Here is a 23,724-nt window from a genome sequence, read left to right as displayed (position 1 = left end):
CCACCGTGTTTTATTATCTTCTTTCATCATAGATTTAGGCTATTTGTTTGCATTCTAGTATGTAAAAACATTATAAACTTTTTACATACAAGAATGCTAACAAATAACTTAAGCTAATGAAGAGAGGAAATTATAGAACACTGTGGAAAGGAAGCCTAAGATATAGGCAAATACAAGCACCCAAGATAACACAAGGAAACTAGGACACCATCTCTCCTCAATTTCTAAAGGGAGGTGTTTTTTTTAGGCGACCAAAGATGAAGTAGCTGATCATGAGGAAAAAAGGATGAATCACCTATGAAAAACACATTTATGTCTTTGGTTTTGGGAGAGAAGGGGAATATACTAGTAACTAGTAGGAAAAGTTCTAGTAGTATCATCATGCCTATAAGGATGGCGAAGAATGTGAAGTAGAATGAATATTTTTCTCACCACAATTTTGACAAAGTTCCATTGCTTCCAATGGGAGGTAGAAAGGACTTACTAAAATGGATGAATGATAGAATTTAGAAGCTCTGAAGATGCCGAAGATTTCTTTAACCACTGATTTAAACATATATGTTTGTGGACACCTGATGAATTGGTTAGTGAAATATACACATCAATTTCAATGTATGGTTTTCCGATACATGCTTGGTTAGAAAATTCTTTGACATGATATTTCATACCAATTTTGAGCAACCGAATTAGATCAGAATTAGATCATACCTCTCTGTTATCACTCACGAATATCCCCAGAATCATGTCAAACGCCTTTCTGACCAACCGTTTCCTCATAATCTGCAATTTCATGCACAACGCAAAAATAAAATTTCAGCAATTTGAAAATAATGAAGTGTGGTATACATTTATCATCAATGAAAATTTTGTGGACATGTTAAGTACATGCCTACACACTATCTACTTACTTGATGGAGCATAGGCAGGAACATAAAGTGTAGGCCTAAGTTCTACTTCACCATGCAACCATATATAAGAATTGAGGTTATCAAGCTACATCTTCCAGATGAATCAAAATATATATAAGAATCCATCACACATGAAAAAGATCGCATTTGAGGAGAAAAAAACTACCTCTGTTGTAAAGTGTGATGATCTCAATGGCTCCAAGTATTCATTATAGTCCTCTTTAGTGTCTTCTTTCGGATTACAAAGCTGCACCAATGTGTATATCTCCATCTCAAGTAACCAACTTCCACTTTAAGCACGAATCGTGCAGTTGGAAATTATAAACCTAACCAGGATAGGTTGGTTCTCATTTGTCAGCTCCCAATCCGTGCTTCTCAACAACATTCTTTGTTTTCTTCTTATGATATAAAACGGTAAGCAAATATGCATCATAATCAACAACAGTCTTTGTCATCTTGGTAGTCCTTTTTCGCCTCAACTGGATCGTCGTCAACGTCCACCTGTATACATAACATAAAAGTATAATAAGGTCAAATATAACCCTAAAATCATTCTCCCACAGAGGCAATACCTTTAGAGCTTTCAAAAACTTTTAAGTTCCACTTTGAGCAATAGTTCCCACTTCCCAGACAATAAACTAGTTCCTGCTTAGTCATACCAATGCCTGTATCGCTGCATAAAACAAAAGTTACAGGCTTACAGCAACAACTACATTTAAAAGAAAGAAAAAAATTGATCAAAAGCTAATTAACCTACGTAACAGTGATAATCTCATTCCACCACAACTAAAAGAGAAGATGGAATTCCACCACATCTAACCAGTTTCGTCTTAGACAAAACATTGAATAATATTCCTTGAATCATTTTTCCTTATGCAAGACGGTGAATAATTTGATTAATAGAGCAATGCTGAAAGCAATGAAGGGGTATTGAATGCGTAATTACTAAAATTAGAAGTTTTGTTCATAGGAATTCTTAACGAGATTTTAAGAACTCCTACGAAGATGTCGTCAAATTCTAGCAGTTACGCATTCAGTACTGTCGTCGTTGTAATGAGCTTATTTTTTACTACAAACCAACAATGTTTAAAAAAACAATAATGCTATGTGTAGCGAAGGAATGGATAGCGAATGAGTTCACGAGACAGTCAGCATATTTTAGTGGCTTTGGCTTCCGTGTTTTCCTCTAGGCACTGCATTTTCATTGGCTAAGCTTGTTTTCGTGATGCTCTCGGGAGGATTCCTCTCAAGTATAGCAATGCTCTTAAAAAAAGGAACATAATCGAGCATATTTGTATTTATTAAACAAACAAAAGAGATGCAGCACAAATACATATATGTAAATACAATATTTAAAAGAATACTGCTTATACTGTATATACCGTATATCTCTAAAAAAATCAAGTATAATATACTATATAGTATATGGTATATCTCTCACAAAAAAAATATCAAGTATAATATAATAGGCAATATATAATTTTACAATGATTGTGTGTTCTGGGTTGCATCGAATTAAAATTCAAAAGACCTCCTTCAATTAAAAAAATGTGTACCTTGAGAGTTGACACATAATCCAAATTTACTGTTTCTTTCCTGCTACTAGAGAACAAATGGTGTCGATGACCTTTACGATCTATATACAACTCCAACGTCTTCCGGCAATAACTAATATGAAACCTGCAAAATAATAAATTAGTACATAACTTGAGATGTAATCAATGACATTAAGCATTTATCTGTTTCATAAGCGCAATCCCAAGATAGAAATATCTAGATAATACGTTCTTCCTAAAGTATACGAGGTTAGAGAACAACTTGATTTTATATTAGAGATCACAAGAGACATGTAATCTAAAAAATAAGAAATCAATTTCATGAGACATGTTTCTATGTGATATAGATATATTTCTCTCTCTTTGTGTATGTGTATAAATTTCAGTACAAAATGTGTGTTACTCAGAGCAATAATATATACAGTAGAAAATTGACCGTTTCTTCATTCTAAAAGATAAGTAACGCGTGCAATGCATGTTACATTTATTTTGTGGTGTTCACGTGTGCATGTTACTGATAGAGCGTTTTACCAAGCAAAAATGATAGGGATTCATGGTCAAAACAAATAAGATGAGAGTATATGAGGCATGGAGAGATTTAAGGAATTTTTCTTTGGCAAATCGTGGGAATAACAAAAAACGTGTGAAAGTATTATTTTCATATACGTTTAACAAATTATAAAGTTATTTTATACTCATTTTTTTTTGTGGTGACCGGAGTTTGAACTCCAGACCTTGCATATATTAATGCATTGTCCTTACCAACTGAGTTAAGCTCACGAGGACAACAGTGATACTCATTTAATCATAAATAAAATAAAGGTAAAATTACACTAAAGGTTCATTATGTTATTTATTTGTAACACATTGATGCTTTATCTTTTTTTTTTGTCCCATTTAGATCCTTTATCTATTAAAATGTGCACATGTTAATCCTTTTGTTCATTTTTCTATTAAAAAACATCAAAATATTAATTTTATTAATAACTTTATTCTATAAAATATTTTTAAAAAAAAAAAATAAATTCATAAACCATATGAACATATTCATCCCCATCTTCACGCGTATTCTTTTTTCACTCATAAATGTATTTGAAATACAAAAATATGGAAAGTAAATACTGTCCTCTCTAACAAATCTTTACCAAATCTTTACCATTTTTAATAGTTGAATAATGCCTAGAAAAGTTAAATAAAAATTATTTTGACCGAAATAACAATGAATATGCTTTTTTGACCAAATAATTATTATTATTCTTGAATTTGAAATAAAAGTGAAAAAGACCTAAAAAAATATAGGCTTAATTAATGATTTGGTCCCTTAAGTTATTTGTTGGTTACATTTTGGTCCCATAAGTTATTAACGTTACAATTTGGTCCCTTAAGTTATTTGTTGGTTACATTTTGGTCCAATAAGTTATTAACGTTACAATTTGGTCCCTTAACTTACTTTTTGGTTTCGTTTTGGTCCCTTAACTTATTTTTTGGTTTCGTTTTGATCCCTTAACTCTAATAACATAAAGGACCAGAGTGGTTGATGGAGGAAGAGTTAAGGTACCAAAACGATACCAAAAAATAAGTTAAGGGACCAAATTGTAACGTTAATAACTTATGGGACCAAAATGTAACCAACAAATAACTTAAGGGACCAAATTGTAATATTAATAACTTATGAGACCAAAATGTAACCAACAAATAACTAAGGGACCAAATCATTAATTAAGCCAAAAATATATGATTAGAGATGGAGGGTTTGTTTGTATAAATTTAACCCGTTTTGTAAAAGAATTCAAACAATTGTTGACGGTTTGTTTGTCTTCAGCGGCTTCTCTCAATTCCTTCACCTACTCACTGGAGTTTAGAGATGGAGAAATTAATGGTCTCAACGAAAGAAAAGGTTAGTGATCACGTATATGAAGATGTTGCCTTGGTTATTTTGTCAAAACTACCTCTTAAATCTTTGTTTCGATTTTGTTGTGTGCGCAAATCATGGTCTCTTTTGTTTAAAAATTCTTATTTCATGAACATGTTTCGAAAGAATTTTTTATCCAAGAATCCTTATTGCAATGATACATCCCACTTCCTACAACTCCGTGAACCCCATAGATTCGGTCACATATCTCGTCCTATGTTGTATTCTCTTTTTGGTGAGAAGTTTCAAAATATGGTCAAATTAGATTGGCCAAATCCATTTCAAAAGGATGAATTTCATTTCCGTGTTCGGGGGTGTGTTAATGGCATTTTTTGTATTGAAGACGATGGTAGAGATGGTGGCATTCTTTGTATTGAAGAACTACAAAGAATTGCATTGTGGAACCCGACTACCGGGGAATTCAAAGCCACTCCTCCTAGTCCTTTTGCATTTGAATCTCCATGTTGGGATCCTATGATTTGTCTTCATGGATTTGGTTATGACCAAGTTAAAGATGACTACAAAGTGATTCGATATGTATCATTTTATCCAAGAACTGATGAAGATTTGGATGAGACATGGAAAGATGGATATCACTCTTCCTTGTGGGAGATATATTGTCTTAAAAGCAACTCTTGGAGAAAACTTGATATAGATATGCCTACACAAGCTTATGGTGGTATGGTTCAAGTGTACATGGATGGAGTGTGCCACTGGTGGAGCAGCGAATGTGAAACATCTGATGAAGTTTATTTGGTGTCATTTGACTTATACAATGAGGTATTTGTGAAAACTTTCATACCTTTGAACATCAATGATATTGATTCTAGACTAGTGTTTATACACTTAAATGTGTTAAATGGGTCAATTGGATTAATTTCAAATTATGTAGAGTCGGCAACTTTTCATATATCAATTTTGGGTGAAGTCGGAGTGAAGGAGTCATGGATCAAACTCTTTATTGTGGGCACGTTGACCTGTGTTGAACATCCTATTGGAGTTGGTAAAAATGGTGATATATTCTTCAGAAAAAAGGATAACGAATTAGTTTGTTTTAATTTAATCACCCAAAAAATTGAAGAGCTTGGTGTCAAAGGTGAAATAAGCGAGTGCTGCCAAATAATAGTTTATGAGGAAAGCCTTCTACCAATTGAAAGAATTAACAATTAGTGTTTTTTCACACAAGAGGTACATGCCTTTGGTTATTATGATTTTAAATAAATAAAAAAGGTATTGCTTAGCATGTATAACAATGCAATAGATACAAGTTTTGTTTTATTTATTAATTTTATTACACCTCAATCTCTGTTTCAACATTTTGAATGTTGGAGTGGGGAGATTGGGAAGAAAAAGCTTTGTAAAGGATATTGGATGATTTGGCATGCGGTATTATGGACGATTTGGAAAGCGAGAAATGATAAGATTTTTAGTAATTTTGTGAAGATTTGGTGAAATTGTTGATGAAATTAAGGTGCTTTCGTGGAATTGGGCGGTTACTAGACTGAAAAGTCCTCCCTTCCTCTATTATGAGTGATGTTGGAACCCCAAGGAATGCCTTCTGAGATAGTTGGGGTAGTTTTAGAGGGGTCCGGGACTTTTGGTGTGTCTGGTTGCTGGTGTATGTAGTGTTTTCGGCTTCTGTTATGAGGCAGGAACTGTGCTGTTTGGTTGCAGATTTTTCTGTTTTTTAGGATTGTTTTGGGCTTTTTTCTGGTTTTGCTGTTTGGTGGCTTGTTGTTGGCTGCAGCAATGTTGTAACCTCAGCCTTGTAGCTTTTGTTTTGGCGCTTTTTGCCTTCGCCTACTGTTTGTACTTCTCGTATAAGTTGATGATATATACATATATAAGCCGTTTCAGAAAAAAAAAAAAAAAAAAGTTGTTTATTTCATTTTCTAATTTGTATATGAGCATTATGACAATACACCATTGATATTGGTTATCTGTACAACTATCATTATGAATATAAGAAGCAACAACGGGAATACAATTTCTGTCTAAGAGAAAGGAAAAAAAAAAAGGCAAATAACAAAAAAAAAAAAACTCAATTTATTTATGGTTTAATGTTTTTTTTTACTAAATTTATATGGTTTAATGGTTGTTAACTTTAATTTGTTTTATAGCAGCAACGAATTGATATGAATTGATGAATGGTATTGGTGAATCAACTAGCAAAGTATCATTAATATTAGCTTGTAGAAAGAAAGAAAGAAAGAAAGAAAGAGACATTCAACAGCCAAGATTTAGAGTGCATTGGTTTGCTTGCATGGTGCAACCGTTTAAAAATTTGTGTTCGGGTACAACTAAGTTGAGAACGTGTTTTGAATAGGAAAATTATCCAAAATTGATTTCATTATCACTTTCTCTGCATTCCAAAGCTTAAACTACTACGGTGATGCTTAAAAATTATAAACTGAATTTTAGCGAACACAAGTTTCTCATGTCCACTTCAATTAATGCATGTTTGGATATAAGGTGCCGTCAATATTATAATTATTATATCACATCCCAATATAACTTGCTTGTATTTTATTTTACCATGAATGTACAATTTGAAACTCTTTACGCTTATATAAGCTTGACTGTGAAGCAAAACTAACGAAAGAAACTGATTGAAATAAATTTCATAAAAACAATAGAATACTAGTATTATATTTAGACAACCATAAAATCACAATAGGTGTATGATTAGTTTTAACTTGCATGTTATTATAACATCAACCATTAAAAGACCCCTGCGTCGCTCTAAATGTCCAGTTATTAAAATTCGCAAGTTTTTATCCCAAATCACATTTTTATGTCATGTCTAATGGCAAGGTTACCAGATCAATAGAACTGACCCAGAGTATATGGTTCTAAAAAATAAAAATTGAACTACAAAAGATGTCAAATAAGACATGGCGATAATGAATGTGTTAGCTAATATCAAGCCAAAAACGACGAATTACACATTGGCTTTATACTGAAAGTTACTCAACATGTCTAAAAAATTCCACCACCAATGTTCTTCAGATATATAGTTTTGCCAGAAAAGAGAAGTGAAAACAAAAATCTCTATCAGTCATCTCACTTTTGATTGCCAGCCTCAGTAGGCTCGACCACTTCAGCCTCTATAGTTTCTGGGACATGGTACTGTGTTTGAGCGGACTCAAAATGATTAGGAGATGACCATTTACCACCAAGAGCCATACCCATCATCTCGTATATCTTTCCTCCAAGCTGTGCTGGATTATCAGGCTGCACACCAATAAATTGAGTTAGAGGATACAATACTTACCACAATGCACATTTTGGTTTGAATGACTGCTAAAGTCCACTAGCATGTGATCCATTTACCAAATATTTAGCATCATACGTGAGGTGCAACTCATCTTTATATGATCCGATATAGCACCAATAGTTTAGATTAAAGATTTGTTTAGTATCCAACCCGTGTTAGTGTGGGACACTGACACATGTTACATTTAATATTTTAATTTCTCAAATTATTACCAGTATTGACGTCAGTCTAATATATAGTGTTGACTATGTCGGTACATCATAGGATCCAATTTCACAGTGGAACCTAGGATCCAATTTCACGGTGGAACCTAAATTGTTGTATAACAGTAGCATTAACCAATAGCTTACCGTAAATCCACTTGAAACCAAAGCTGCATCGTACAAAAGATCAATCGCTCTTAGGGCCTCTTGATCGTCAGGATTAGTTTTACATGCAGCCTGAAATTTACCAATAGAATACATTACCATTATTTCAATTTATAATTTGTTATTATTATCATTAGACTTACTATACATGACAAAAAAATATTCGTACATCCAAATTCCTGATAATAGAGTGGTCAGGGTTGATCTCAAACACCCTTCTGCTTTTCATGAATTCCATGCTAGCGGGATCACCCATAGTTTGTGCCTTCATTAGCCTGCAGCAGCAAATTTGATTTAAACACAGCAATGTCACTTTCATTTTCGAAAGAAAAAAATATCAAAAAAATATTATAAAATACGTACGATAAAGAAAAACTAACCTTTCCATGTTCGCAGACCAACCAAATTTTCCTGACACCAGGACACAAGGCGAAGAGCTCAGTCGATTTGAAATCTGCACACTTGCAACTTTATCACCCAAACGTTTCTTAATCCAGTCAATTGTCGAGCTAAACTCCTGCTTCATTTCCTTTTCCTTTTCCTCATTCTTATCACCTACAGAAACAGCAAACTACATTTAGCATGTTCAAATAGTTACCATGAATACATGCCGCTGTACGGCATACTGGCAAATATTTGATAAACGTAAATATGCTTCAGAAAGTTGAGTGTCTGTCCAATATAGCATTAATCCAAAATTAATTACGAAAAGGAAACATAATTAAAAAAGTATTAAACCTAGATCCAAGTCTTCCTTGCTAATGTCAACAAAATTCTTTTCCTTGTATGTTTTGATATTTTGGATTGCAACCTCATCTATTGGATCCACCAAAAATAGCACCTACAAAATTACATAACAAAAGCACCAATAAATAAATAAATAAATAAACAATAGTTGATCAAAATTTATAAACTCTAATAAAAACAAGCTTATACTTCAAGTTCCTTCTCCGCAAGTTTCTCCAAGAAAGGTGTGTTCTTTGCACTATTCACACTGTCAGCAGCAATGTAATAAATATCCTTTTGATCTGGTTTCATGTTCTCAACATATTCATCCAAGCTGATAAACTCTTCATCACTTTGTGATGAGTAAAACCGAAGCAACGGAGCAAGACGTTTGTGATTCTCACGGTCTTCAATGCAACCCAATTTCAAGTGTTTGCCAAAGTTATCCCAGAACTTTTCATAGTCCTACACACAGAACAAGGCAGCTGGTAAAATATTAACAGGAAAAGCATTTCTATAAATAGTAGTTTTATAAAGAGACAATTAATACAACTTCGTAAGAAAAATGAAAAAAACTTTCTAACTACAAATTTTCAGAATTAGATCATACCTCTCTGTTGTCGCTCATGGATATACCCAGAATCATGTCAAAAGCCTTTCTGACCAACCGTTTCCTCATGATCCGCACCTTCATGCACAACATAGAAGCAAAATTTAAGCAATTTGAAACTAAGTGTTTTATACATGTAGTATCGAAGAAAATTATGTGGATATGTTAAGCGCATGCCTGCACCCTATCTACTTACTATGCGGCTCTCTTGAAGAATTTCACGTGACACATTGAGTGGAAGGTCATTTGAGTCAACCACACCTTTGACAAAACTCAAGTATCTTGGGAACTGTTCCAAGTAAATAATACATCAGAGCAGAATAAACTAATGAAATGAAAAAAAATTAAACTATTTAGTTACTCAAGAAGTCAAGCTGGTACAGCAAAGTGCCTATACCAGTTCTCCATCGAAGTCATCTGAAATGAATACTCTCTTCACATGAAGTCTTATATTCTTGGTCTTGGGATTGATTACGTCATCCTTCCCAGATGGAGCGTAGGCAGGAACATAAAGTATAGACCTAAATTCTACCTCACCCTGCAACATCACCACCAAGTGCCACCAACACATTAGCGTTCAAATTAGTATTATGATTCCTTTTTAGAGAAAAACTGAGGTTATCAAGCTACATCTTCCAGATGAATCAAAGTATATATAAGAATCATCACAGATAAAGATTGCACTTGAGGAGCAAAAAACACTACCTCTGTGGTAAAGTGTGATGATGCCAATGGCTCCAAGTATTCGTTAAATGTTTTCTTGTAAAACTCGTTGTAGTCCTCTTTAGTGACTTCTTTAGGATTACGAAGCTGCATATATAGAACAAAGTGTAAATCTCCATTTCAAGTAACCAATTTCCACTTTAAGCACGCATCATGCAGTTGGAAATCATAAAACTAACCCAGATAGGTTGGGTCTCATTTGTCAGCTCCCAATCCCAGTACTTCTCAACAACAGTCTTGGTTTTCTTCTTCTTCTGTTATAAATATATGTGTAAAGTTAAAAAAACGGTCAGCAAATATGCAGCAGTTAAACTTTAACATCTGGAATCATAATTTCATGGACAATTGGTTCAGGGAATACACATTGTAATCAAAACATTACCTCAGTCTTCTCATCTTGGTTGTCCTTTTTCGCCTCAGCTGGATCCTCATCAACCTCCACCTGTAATGAGACAAATTTTGATAAAAGCTTACAAATCAATTTCACGTCCAGTTTTCAAGGGCCAGGGAATGAAACAATCTCAAAAATAGACAGTGTCATTAAAACCAAAAGATCATGAGTGCATAGTCATACTTCTTTGGTGAATCCCTTTTCCTGCCAAGTGTATATTGGAAATGAGACAAACTGGGAGTAGTTTTTCACAAGCTTCTCAATCCTCTCTGGATGAGCAAAACCTTTGTCATCCCTCTGAAAACAAGTCAAGGACAAAATGCACAAACAACCATAAGCTCCAGAATAAAGAAACTAATATACTAATAAAAGAAGGTTGAAAATGGGAATTTTCGACATACCTTAAGGTGCAGTGTAAGGCGAGTTCCTCTTGGAATCAACTTCTCAGGATCTGTCTCCTCAGCTATGGTATATGAGCTAGCATTTACCTCTCCTTCCCAAACATATTGCTTATCGGATCTTGGACTCTTTGTTGAGACGACCACCTTCAAACCACACAAAAAATATACATATATAAACAGCCAGCTAAAAACTTAAAATGAAGTACCACATCATCATCACTTTTATCCAAAAATACATACCCGATCAGCAACTAGAAAAGCAGAATAAAATCCCACACCAAATTGACCAATTAAGTTGTTGTCAGCACCAGCACCCTTACTATCCTATTGAATGAAACACCTTCGTCAGCACACAAGATACATAACAGGAGAACAGAATAAGGTCAATATAATCCTAAATCTTTCTCAAAAAGAAGCAACACCTTCAGAGCTTTCAAAAACTTTGCAGTTCCACTTTGAGCAATAGTTCCAAGACAGTCAACTAGTTCCTGCTTAGTCATACCAATGCCTGTATCACTGCATAAAAGAAAGTTACATCACCAACTGCATTTAAAGTAAAGAAGAAAAAAAATAATCAAAAGCTAATTAACTTACGTAATAGTGATAATCCCATTATCTTTATCAGATTGAATTCGGATATCAAAATCAATAGCATCCTTCATTAGATCAGGCTCTGTAACACTCAAAAACCGCAGCTTATCCAAGGCATCACTAGCATTACTGTGAAAAAGAACGCAGGGATTTAAAAATTAGATAATACAATGCAACATTTAATTAAAACCAAAGATATTTTCAACAATACGAAATTTTGAGGTGTAGCTTGGTCACAAGGGTTTTTTTGATTTCAAATGTTCAACTTGTCAAATCTCTATGACATGGATCAAATACGAAAGGTTCAACTTGTTGAATTTCTATGACATGGATCAAATACAAAAGGTTCAACTTGTCAAATTAACCTCTTGTAAAATCAAGGTAAAACAACCTATAAAAAAAATAAAAAATAAAATATAACAGCCCTTCCCAAGATTTTGCCATTCTATGAGATTTCTAACACTAGATTGCACCGATTTCTATAAATAGTTTTCTTGTAGAGAGAGAGAGAGAGGCGTAAGTAACTTTTTTCAAAATGAACACTGAAACTTGTGGCAATCTATTGGGGGAAACCAAGGTGTGTTCTTAAAAGAGAAAATTAAGTTAAATTTATTATGAACATAGTTGAGCATATTCCATAACACTGAAACATAACATTCACCGATGCTCAAACTATATAGTAGCAATTATTGAGGGAAAAGGAAAACCAGAACCAAGGTAAGCTCTTAAAAGAGAAAATTAAGTTAAAATTATTATGAACATAGTTGAGTATATTCCATAACACTGAAACATAACATTCCCCAATGCTCAAACTATACAGTAGTGATGGAACATACCTAATAAGTTCCCTGAGAAACACTTCCTTGTTACTGTATAAACTGTTAACAATGAGGTCCATGAGCCGACTAACCTGCCAAAACAAATATATCACAATATATTAACAATTGCGCTGGAGGCAACAGACCACACACATACGAAAGACGGCAATACCTCAGCTTGGTACTCAAATTTCTCAGCTGGTGGTGAACTAGTTGCATTAGATTCTGCGGCAGTTGATTCATATCGTTTTCCCAAAAACAAATCTCTTTTCAAATTTAGCTGATTAACACTTCCAGATTTCTCAGAATTTAATACGGAGTACCATCTTGGTTTTGTGTCATTCTCTCCCACCTACTCACAATCAAAGAAAATCAGATAAAAATATAAACAAAACACGAAAAATATTGAAAACAACAACAATGGAAATTATCCAAGCTCCAAGTTTTAAACTTCAAAAAGGACTTGTCATCATTTAACACATATAACTAACTATGTAGCTTATATGGTTTGAAACACTAAGGCAGACACAAACACCAAACACGACCCTGACACCAAACACCTCTTCCATCAGAAGTGTTTGATGCTAAGCTTATATGTGATGTGATGTCCACAACGTAAAACCAACAAACTTCAACATGTAATAATAGTCACTCCATAGCACCAACACTTCTGATTGAAGGTGTGTCCAATGTCTGACACACACATCAGCATCGACACAACACCGACACACGTGATTACATTCAATTTTGTTCTATTTTATCTTTTTTACAAATTACTATCAGTGTCATGTCAGGTGTTTGTGATTCGTATAATAATCACCATAATCACTCAAAAACAGACCACAAAAACGTGAGATTTAAAAAATAATTTCGAATTGCAATGAAAACTAAACAAATGATCTAACGATAAAAGCGAGAAAGATGAATACCGAATGGGAGTAAGCAGATGAAAGTGGAGCAGCAGCTGCTTCACCGCGAAGTGCGCCGCCGTAACGGAGAAGGGCGGAGACGGAGGAAGAGCGTTTGGAGAGTCTGTGCATAGTGGATTGAGGAGAGAACGAAGAGAAGAAGGGATTGGAGTGAGATTCGAAAACTGCTGCGTTGAATTGGTAGGGTAGGGTTTTAGAAGGGGTTTGTGTGTTTATACCACAAAATGGGGGTTTTCAGAAGCTTCCAGATTCTCCCAGTTCAACTAAATTCGTTTTTTTTTTTCACGGGAAAAATATCACATTTATTTATTTATTTATTTTGAAGTAAATCACATTTATTTTTAGGAAAATTCTATGGTGAAGTCGTGAGAATGACTTTTCTGGTGAAGTTAACCCTATAACATCAAAAATGTAGTGAGTAACACCCCACTCTTTGTACAATGACATCAAAAGTTCAGTCCTCATAGTATCATCAATAGATTAGATTAACAAGATTACACTTAATCTAATTTTATCCTACCTTATTTTAAGCGTAACACCCCACAAAGTGTAACACTTAGATTTTATCATCAACTCTGTTTGCATGTTAAAGATTCCAACGATAAAATAGTAATTGTAAGTCCAAGATGTTGCAAACATTACTAGATGAATTACTATTGATAATTAATCAGAATCAACAATTTAAAAATGAATCAAACATTAAAATCAAAATTAACTTTTTCAAAAAAGTCAGTTTACTGACTGCACCGTAGAAGCTCCCTTTTTTTTATTACCTACATTTTTTATTTAAATTCAATGTATTCTTCTGATTATATTATATGTATATTTTCTTAAAAAACATATTATTATGTTATTTTTTTTGGGCAATATTATTTCGTATTTTCTTTAAGAGTATAGTATAACTAACAACATTATCCAAAAGAAAATGCTAGCAACATACATTTCAACACATTTCCTTAAAAAAAAAATACATTTCAACACATTTTTTTTAATTGGTTAAAATTTAAATAGGACCCACCAAATTATATGGGACCAGTGTGAATTTTAATTAATCAAAGAGAGTGTATTGAAAAATATGTGTTAAAATGTGTGTTGCTAACTAATATTCCTCTTATCCAAATACATACATACTCACACTAATAATTTAGTAGGCAGACTCACATTTTCAAGATAAAGAAATGGTCTTCAAAAAAAGAAAATGTATGAAGAAATGGAGAGAGTTGGGTTCAAATTCAAACATTTCTATAAATTGGTTAAGGAAAAAGATAAAAATAAACTATTCAGATACTTTCGCAAATTTAAGTTTTCTGAACGAGGTATGTGGTGTTTTTTGGTCGTGTGATCAATTGAGCCAAATCTATCTAATGGATTAAGTACTTTACCAACTAGCAAGATATTACATGTTATTTTTATGTGAACTATTAGAAGTTCCTAGTCAAACTTTCTTTTAACTGAACTATTACAAGTTCCTAGTCAAACTTTCTTTTAACATAAGTAAATATTGAAGAAGTGATTATTGTATAAATTTATGTATAAGTTATCTTTACTATTGAAGAGAACATGTGGTTAAACTATTTTTTTTAGATAGACGAAATGACAAAACTATTATAAATTCACACACACAAGTGGAGGTACCGGAGTTCGAACCCCGATCATGGCATCCGGCCTAACAATTTCGGCATTTTACCAGTTGAGCTAGGACTTCTGGATTAAACTATTCTTTTTAAAAGTAAGCTATATTAACAAAAGTTGCCCCTCGAAAAAAAAAGTTTATAAAATTAAGTCGAAAGTTAGTCGTATATAAGCTATATATTTTCATAAATTCTTCTAAACATTTTACAAAAGATTGTAGGAGTTCTTTTAAGCTCGTCAACAGGTCAAAGAGACGGACTAATCTAGAGGTTTAAGCTCGTCATCTACCAATGAAATCCATTTAAAGATAGTATATTACCTAAGATAGTAGTAGAATTTTGTGAATGAGTTGCCATATTAGTGAGTTTTTTTTTTTCAAACTAAATGTATCATCCACGTGTAACTGCAAGACTAGTCCCTTTAAAATAACTGAGATTCATTAAGAAGTATACATCTCCCAACAAATATTTTTTCATATGCATCGATCAGAAATTGAATCTCTAACCAAAAAGTTAATAAGTTAAAAGATTCAAATATTTATCATTTGTGTCACACTATATTGGGATTTTGGTAGCCATGTGGGTAACTAGAAGAATTCTGGTTGTTGAAATTGTTATTATTGTTCTCCATTTCACAACAAAAAAAGTTAACAACTTCACTAATTTTGCTAATTGAAAGATAATAATAAGACTAATATAGTGAAAAACTTGGTTTTTTTTTTGTGTCCAAATCAAATGAACCAAGTCTCTATTTATAGAGGAAAAAAATCATGAATTTTGGTATTTTTTTTTTTTTTGAATTAATTTTGGACGAAATAATTGAGGTGAAAGTATTGAAATGATAAGAATCCGGACAGCCAATAAAACAGAGACACGTGTCCCTATCTATCCAGAAAATCTGTTTCTCTCTCTTCCTCCTGCAGCCGCACGCGCTTCTGTTCCCGCGTGTGCTGCACGCGCCAGTTTCGGCGAATCCGGCAGCGCCACGTGGCATTCCGCTGTCAGATTAAACTTGTTTATTCCTTTCATCAAGTTTTGGTCCACGCAAGCAACCTAAACAGCCATTGGAGTGCTTTTGTTTGTTTAATTTGTCTTTCAATAAAGAATAAACAACCATTGCACTTGGTCTTACTCCCTTTGATGCATTATTACAATGAGAAATGATATTTTGACAACCATTTTTTGACAACTTTTGGACAACTTTCTCTCTCATACTCACATGATGTTGTTATCCTCTCTCTTCCTTTTTCTCTCTCCATTGTTTTTGACCAATAAAAAGTGAGAAAAACAAGGTTGTCAACAAAGTTATCATCAAATGGATGTCAAAATATCATTACTCTATTACAATTTACAAAATGTCAATGTCAAAAACAATAAAAACGCAATATTTTTTTATGTCGCTAATAAACGCGATGGCTCTGTACTGAAGAAGTCCCTTTTTCCATTTATAATTTCTCGTTTCTGACCACATTATTGACCAACACAGTATTTTTAAACATACATAATTGAAAACTTAATAATAATAATAATAATCACAAATACATCCGTCCTCGTGAGCTTAGTTCAGTTGGTAGGGACAATGCATAAAATATGCAAGGTCCGGGGTTCAAATCCCGGCCACCACCAAAAAAAAATCACAAATAAATCACAAATGATTTTAGTAGTTAGTGTTGGTACTAGACATAGGAAAATATTATAAATCACAAATGATTTTAGTAGTTAGTGTTGGTACTAGACATAGGAAAATATTATTAGTGAATAGTGATTAATTGTTTTTATTTAAAAAAAGAATAAGCCTTCACATGCTAGCAAAAAATCGCTTAAAAAAGTTTTTATTTAAAAAAAGAATAAGCCTTCACATGCTAGCAAAAAATCGCTTAAAAAAATGTATATTATTATTTCAGTTCATGAGTGTAGATATAAATATAAATAAATGTTCATTCACCAATTATTTTGCATTTAATATATCATTCACATGCTCTCAAGAAAGTCAACAACTCATGCAAATCTTCCTTGATTAATGCTACAAAATGATTGGAAACATAGGAAACTGGTATATGCACATATACACAAACACATATATAGGGAGTGAAGATAATGGAATAATCAAAATACAAACATAAGTAAATAAATATATACTAATTAATTTACAGATGAAGTGAAGTATCAACATCTGAGGTATCAAAATTTCTTGATGTTGATGATGAACCTTGTGACCATGGACTCAAAGATGTGTTTGATTTCATGTTGTTCTTATCACCTTGCTTGCTTGTCAAGTTGAGTCCAAGAGAAAGAGAATCATGATGAGTTTGCCTATTATTTGGAACTACCAACCTTTGTTGTGATGCTGAGGTATTGTTCTCTGTTGACAACAATCTAAGAAGTTGTTTACCTTCTCTCCTTTCTTTCACTTTTTCCAATTGTCTAAACCTTTCTTGAAGAAGAGCTATGGAAGAGTTCACCATGGTTGAATCATTATCTTGCCTACCCATTTGTGAGTAGTGAGTAAAGTTTCAATCTTTTAGGAAATTTGAGGGAGTGGAGTGGAGAGGAAGGGAACTATATTTTGGTGGGTTTGGCATGTTGTGTTTTGGAAGTGATATATAATACAAGAAAGTGAGTATATTGAAGATCATCATTTTTTGATATTGAGCATTATTTTTTTAGTATTTGGGTCCTTCTAATTGATTCCTGATGATAGCAACATAGATTAGAATCAAGTGAGGTTTGACAAAATGACAATGAGATAGTTGTTAAAGTTAGTATAGGGTAAGGAAGGGTAGGCTTCATGTGTGGCCAAAGGGACTTTTTGAATGAGGAAAAGGGCAAGAGGTAAAGTCCAAATTAATGATGCAGAGTAGCAATTGGAAGGAAGTATTTTGGAGAATAAATGGTTAGGTAATTGCTTATCTGTGCTTGTCAATTTTATGCCACTATTTGCATATGAGGAGGATATGGTACATCTCTGTTTGGTCTTGCTGGTAATGTTACTTCTTTTTTGTTTATGTAAGTTTTCAACTATTAAATGTGTTGTTTTCGCTTATCGGGTGTTAATTCAGTGGTTAGAGTTTGATATTAAAACTTCGAGCAATTGGTTCAAATTTCATCAAAAATAGTTGTCAAATAATATTTTTTTCGTGTAAACTGCATATCCTCTGCACGCAACTGCAGAGACTAATTCCTTGAGTATTGTGGGACCTAAATGGACGGCAAACTCTTCCTAAAAGTTTTAACGCTCTTGCATGCTCATGACTGAATTCAAACCCAAAGCCTTGGTATCATTAGTATCACTTCAATTAATAATAATTATTTTCATCCATATATTTTATTTTTTAAATATGCTGTTCATGTGTTTGGAGCTTGGAAGGGGAGGGCCAGGAATTTGGCAAGGAATATTTTTGGAGTATGCCATCAATCATTAATTAGTCATAGTATTCCATGAATTAGTCATAGTATTCCATCAAGGAAAGAGAGAATTCGATGTGAAAATATATGGTTGGTTCAACCATACTCTCTAGCAACTTTCATAACCTACAGTCACGACCAGTCAAATCTTTTACTGTTCAATCTTAGAGACTAACCAATAGTGTGCATTTTGGAGTCATATTAATTGTTGCATTAACATCTCTCTTATCAATTTGGTTTGAAGTCTCAAAAAATACACATTCACTCATATAAAAGCAAGGTAAGGTGGATGGAGTGGAAGAGATATATCATTTATTGAAATTATCAATTGAGGTTGTAATAAAATATGTAAACATATATGTTGAATTATGAAGTAATTCAATATTGAACCTTTCTTTTATAGGCATACTTCTTTTTTTAATTTTTATGTAAATTTCTAAGTTTAAAAAACAAGTCAAATTCAATAGATTTGGATCGTAATTCGAAAAAAATGTTAATAATATTTGAGTTTAAAAAACAAGTCAAATTCAATAGATTTGGATCGTAATTCGAAAAAAATGTTACTCCCTCCGTTTCAAAATGAGTGTCGCTTTAGCCAAAAAAAATTGTTTCAAAATGAGTGTCGTTTTCAGTTTCCAATGCAATAATAACTTTTTCTTTTCAACTGTACCCTCTAATTAATATTCTGCACACTACTTCCAAAGTATTACTTTTAAAACTAACCAATAGTTAATAAGGATAATTTGGTAAAATAACCATTCTCTTTCTTTTTAATCATTGCATTTCTTAATATGTGTGTAAACACATAAAACGACACTCATTTTGAAACGGAGGGAGTAATAAGTATCCTTAAAACATTGTTTAAGAAATTAAAAGAATTAATTTTTTATTATATTAAAATAGAAATGGACTTGGGCAACTTAAATATATAAATAGGGGTTCAATTCATGACTTATATGTATAGAAACTTCATATCAATTTCATGATAATTTAAACAACCTAACTACATTTTCTAAACATCTTTATAACTCATTGAAAACTTTAATCTTACAATATACTCCAAAGTTATATGTACAAATTTTTTAATCCAAAAAGTAGAAGAAAATGGGTGGCTTTTGCAAGAGAACGTTGAGTGAGCAGCACTAGGATGCTTATTACTCCCTCTCTCTATTATTTGAAAATAGTCATATATCAATTATTCATACTTCCGTGATACAATATCATGAGTATCATTATGAAGACACCCACAAAAAACACCATACACTTGGGCAATTGTTAACTTAACCCAAAAAATATAATCATACTTAAAAAACGTAATCATGAATTTTGAGACTTTAAGAAAGGGCAGAACAATAAACAATGATGACTACTCCCATCCCATGCATCTCTTTCAAATTCCTACCCCAAATAATAAAGAATATGTTTTCTTCCAGTAGTGTAGGGCATGCATGACATATGGTAAGAATAACACCTACTTATATCGATGTTAAATTTAGTATGCATATTTAATAATTTATATTTTACCTAAGTATTTTTCAATAAACAAAGATTGGGTACATAGATTAACATCCTAATATTCTATTATCATTTATGTCTGATGATAAACTATTAAGATCCAGACAGTTTTAAATAGTTCGCCTTATACTTTTGTTTCAAACTCCCCCCTGCTCAGATTTCTTTACTAGTACAGTTAAAACTCTATAAATTAATAATGTTAGGACCGGAGAAATTTATTAATTTAGAGAGTTATTAATTTATCGATAAATTAATAATTATTAATTTAAAGAGTTTTTAAGTAATTATACTCTACAAACCAAACAAAAAAGCAAATTAGTCTATGCCTCTTAGAATTACGTTGCAGCGAACCTTGGGACTCAACGTAAATTAGTAACTACTGTGTTCATATACATTCAGGGCCGTCTTAACAAATTTGTTGGCCCTGTTTTAGTTTTTAAGGATGGAAAAAAAATATTAAATTTTGGGCCCCAAAAGACTAAATAAGGCACTAAAATAGAAATTATTGATAAAAAGTACGCTAATGGGAGTCAAACCCACTCCCAAACACTCAATCAAAGGCAGGCGCGCCACTGAAGCACTGTGAGCTGTTTGAAATATTTGCGCATTAACTCTATATAAATATTAATTAAGTGCCTTACATATAAAAAAAAAATATGTTTTGGGCCCCAAAAAAATCGAGGCCCGGTGTCATAGCCCAGCCTCGACGGGCTATGGGCCGGCCCTGTATACATTGGAAATCAATAATGACTTTTGAAGTACAGTAAATGTAAACAAGAGGAACAAATGTGATCAATGTATTCTTAATATATTTTTTTTTCAGTTTCTATGAATTATTAATTTATGATTTTCTTGGGACCGAAAATTATAAAAGGATCTCCCGAAAAATTATTATCTTATTATTTTATCGAGTTTTTCAATTTTTTACATTGGCCCAAGTCGGGACCGGACATATTTATTATTTTAGAGAGTTTATTAATTTACCGAGTATTAAATTAAAGAATTTCTACTGTATGTATCATATATTCTTCTTGCAAGTTTTATCCTTTACAAAAATATAAGTAAAAAAAATACTTGTATTTGATTTAAATTTGGACTATATCTATAGTTTTTTCTTATATATATATATATATATATATATATATATATATATATATATAGGATTTGCTAGAACACACCCACTAGTTTTTATGTGGGAGTGTTTTAGCAAGCTACACCTTAGGGTGTATTTAACTACTTTTTAGTTATAACTTGCTAAAACACACCTTCTAAAAAATAAGTGGGTGTATTCTAGCAAATGCCTATAGGAGTTGCTAATGTACACCCACTTATTTTTTAGAATGAGTGTTTTAGCAACATTCACCTTAAGGTGTATTTAACAACTTTTTAGTTATATCTTTCCTAAAACACACCTTAATAAAAACTAGTGGGTGTATCATAGCAAACCCCTATATATATATATATATATATATATATATATATATATATATATATATATATATATATATTGCTAAAGAGAAAGTATATTCAACTATAGGTCTATTCTCTTATTCTTTGAGTTGAGTGAATGATTGATTTGGTATTTTTCTTTTACTACAAAGTAATTCATTCACCAGAAGACAAAAGATCGGTACAAATGATAGAACCCAAATTCTTGAACTTTATTACTCTCTCCGTTTCAAAATGAGTGTCGCTTTAGCCAAAAAAATTGTTTCAAAATGAGTGTCGCTTTCAGTTTCCAATGCAATAATAACTTTTTCTTTTCAATTGTACCCTCCAATTAATACTCTGTACACTACTTCCAAAGTATTACTTTTAAAACTAACCAATAGTTAATAAGGATAATTTGGTAAAATAACCATTCTCTTTCTCTTAATCATTGCATTTCTTAATATGTGTGTAAACATCTAAAACGACACTCATTTTGAAACTGAGGGAGTAAAACAAACTAGACTAAGTGCAGCCTAGTTTATGCAACTTTTAACATAAAGTAGTCTATTATTGGACATACTAGATATAATGTTCACGCAATTAATCAGCTATAATGGAATCTATGACAACGACATTTAGACACCTGCAAACATTTAACTAATAACTCAAATATAGTTAGATTCAATTATTGCAAGGACCATTTACCAAATTGAAAATATGAGACAGCAACGGCTATGACAATTTGGACCGAACTGATGCTAAAAATTTGAACCGCTTTTCGGAGTGCTAGCAACACACTTTATCTAGAGTGATCCAAATAATGTCCTTTGTCGGGCAACAACCATCGAGGTACGAGTTGGAGGTACTTGCAAACACTTTGACGCTCAAGTCACTATGAGAGCAAAGTGTGAGAGGTAAAAGTTGGGAAGATGGTGTATACTTTTATACAATCTTCGATATGATTGTGGGATGTGGTCGTTGAAAAGTTGTTACGGACGACATGTTTGTAACCGTCGAACGTAATGAAGCATTGACAGTCATCATATGAGATGAACTTTACTAAATAAAAAAGTGTGTTACACTGTGTTGCTGACATTGTTGAATGAAGAGGTGCTCTTGGTTCTCTTTCTCCACAAATCCTTATAGGATAGACAGTGTCACTAAAATCGTTGGATGCTAACAAGTTGGTCTCTAAAATTAAGGAATTGACATAGACATTCATAAGATATCATTTTCTGATGCCAAATATTTCAAATTAGGCACTGAAGTTGAATACTTAAGATCAAGTTGGTTTCTAAAATATTACTTGTCATTTTTGTATTTGTAGTATTTTGTAAGCTAAAACTCAATAATATCTATGTGAGACCCCAAACAAAACAAAAACCAAAAAATAAATAAATTTAGTGGCACTTTTGTTAATCCTAACTTTAATAACTAACCTCATGTTTTTATTTTTATGTTAAGGAGACTCATCAAAACAAAAATAGATTATTTCCATTTCTCCTATCAATTATTAAAGTTTTAGGGTGACTTGTGGTGTATATGAGATTTTTAGATCCTCATGTGTCTCTCTCTACCTTGCCTCATACTTGAAAACAGAGAAAGAGAGAAGTGAAAGAAATAGATGGTCATGCTAAGTAACAAATGTTCATTTTTAAAGATACTTTTCTATTTTTGTAAATTACAATATTTAAATTTTTAAAAAGTCGAATTCGCTATTTTTCAACACAACATTTTTATTTTTGTTCGCTTAACTGATATCTTAAGGCATTCTTTACTATTTCCTTGTATAATAAATTGATTGAATACACAAGATTTAGGTCTCCTTTTCCATCAAGACCATCACACACTTAAAAAACTATGGAAAAAAAAAAAAGAAACATGACAATAATAATGTCCCACAAAAAAAGACGCATGTAGGTAGGAGCGTAAGAATCAAATCAATAACCCTATGAATATTCGATGATTCAATCTAAATCCAAACCAACTAAATTAGTTCAGTTTCTTTTTTTTTTTCAACGTTCATATCAAAATCAAACAAAATAAATCAAACTCAAATTGATCTATATGTATCGGTGTCACGTCATTCAAAATGGATTATCTATCTTTTTTTGGGGTGGGAGTGAGGATAACAGGCAAATTGCTTGGGTTGACTGAAACTTTATTTGTATGAATAAGGAGGTTGGTAGTTTGGGGGTAGGAGAATAAAAGAATTTTACATTGCTCTTCTTGCTAAATGGTGTTGGAGGTGTTTAGTGGATAGAGACGGGTTGTGGTTTAAAGTTTTATTGTCCCGTTATGGTGAGGAGAGAGGTCGGCTTAGAGAGGGTGGTAGGATGGGGTCGGCGTGGTGGAAGGAAATCGTTAAAATTCAGGGGGTATAGGTGTCGAAGGAGAAGTTGGTTTGAAGATAATATTACAAAACGTCTTGGTAACAGCCTTAACACTTATTTTTGGTCGGATTGTTGGGTGGGAACAGTGACGTTGATGGAGAGATTTAGGAGATTATTTGATTTATCAGTTCACCAGGAT

At 32.7% G+C, this 23,724-nt stretch overlaps 3 protein-coding genes across 3 annotated transcripts; 1 reads left to right on the top strand and 2 right to left on the bottom strand.

The window, feature by feature from the left end:
• The first annotated feature begins 4,245 nt into the window (after nt 1-4,245).
• On the top strand, nt 4,246-5,818 carry LOC146925354 (F-box/kelch-repeat protein At3g06240-like). The gene has a single exon (XM_085710294.1). The coding sequence runs from the start codon at nt 4,329-4,331 to the stop codon at nt 5,544-5,546; it is 1,218 nt and encodes a 405-aa protein (XP_085566420.1). The 5' UTR covers nt 4,246-4,328; the 3' UTR covers nt 5,547-5,818.
• A 1,329-nt stretch (nt 5,819-7,147) lies between these two features.
• On the bottom strand, nt 7,148-13,397 carry HSP89.1 (HEAT SHOCK PROTEIN 89.1). Its single transcript, XM_085710298.1, has 20 exons — nt 13,211-13,397; nt 12,454-12,633; nt 12,300-12,373; nt 11,467-11,592; nt 11,295-11,388; nt 11,113-11,196; nt 10,873-11,016; nt 10,655-10,768; nt 10,463-10,522; nt 10,260-10,334; nt 10,063-10,167; nt 9,755-9,895; nt 9,554-9,646; nt 9,358-9,435; nt 8,958-9,212; nt 8,760-8,862; nt 8,402-8,576; nt 8,191-8,296; nt 8,004-8,093; nt 7,148-7,610 (listed from the first exon to the last, which is right to left on the bottom strand). Exons 1-20 carry the CDS (start codon nt 13,319-13,321, stop codon nt 7,440-7,442), a joined length of 2,379 nt encoding a protein of 792 aa, XP_085566424.1. The 5' UTR covers nt 13,322-13,397; the 3' UTR covers nt 7,148-7,439.
• A 3,442-nt stretch (nt 13,398-16,839) lies between these two features.
• Nucleotides 16,840-17,663, bottom strand: LOC146925352 (uncharacterized). The gene has a single exon (XM_085710297.1). The coding sequence runs from the start codon at nt 17,331-17,333 to the stop codon at nt 16,989-16,991; it is 345 nt and encodes a 114-aa protein (XP_085566423.1). The 5' UTR covers nt 17,334-17,663; the 3' UTR covers nt 16,840-16,988.
• Nucleotides 17,664-23,724: the final 6,061 nt, after the last annotated feature.

This window comes from Medicago sativa, chromosome 5 (genome assembly GCF_051527215.1).
Source record: "Medicago sativa cultivar Bolivia chromosome 5, Bolivia_mono, whole genome shotgun sequence".
Taxonomy (NCBI): Eukaryota; Viridiplantae; Streptophyta; class Magnoliopsida; order Fabales; family Fabaceae; genus Medicago; species Medicago sativa.
Note: the sequence above shows the minus strand (reverse complement) of the source record. Positions and strands in the feature narration are given on the sequence as shown.

Coding starts and splice junctions, on each gene's coding strand:
- LOC146925352 (XM_085710297.1), bottom strand. CDS start 17,333: ATGGGTAGGCAAGATAATGATTCAACCATGGTGAACTCTTCCATAGCT.
- LOC146925354 (XM_085710294.1), top strand. CDS start 4,329: ATGGAGAAATTAATGGTCTCAACGAAAGAAAAGGTTAGTGATCACGTA.
- HSP89.1 (XM_085710298.1), bottom strand. CDS start 13,321: ATGCACAGACTCTCCAAACGCTCTTCCTCCGTCTCCGCCCTTCTCCGT. Junction 11,197..11,294: donor AGTTTTTGAAAGCTCTGAAG/GTGTTGCTTCTT, acceptor TTCATTCAATAG/GATAGTAAGGGTGCTGGTGC. Junction 9,213..9,357: donor CCATGAGCGACAACAGAGAG/GTATGATCTAAT, acceptor TTCTGTGTGTAG/GACTATGAAAAGTTCTGGGA.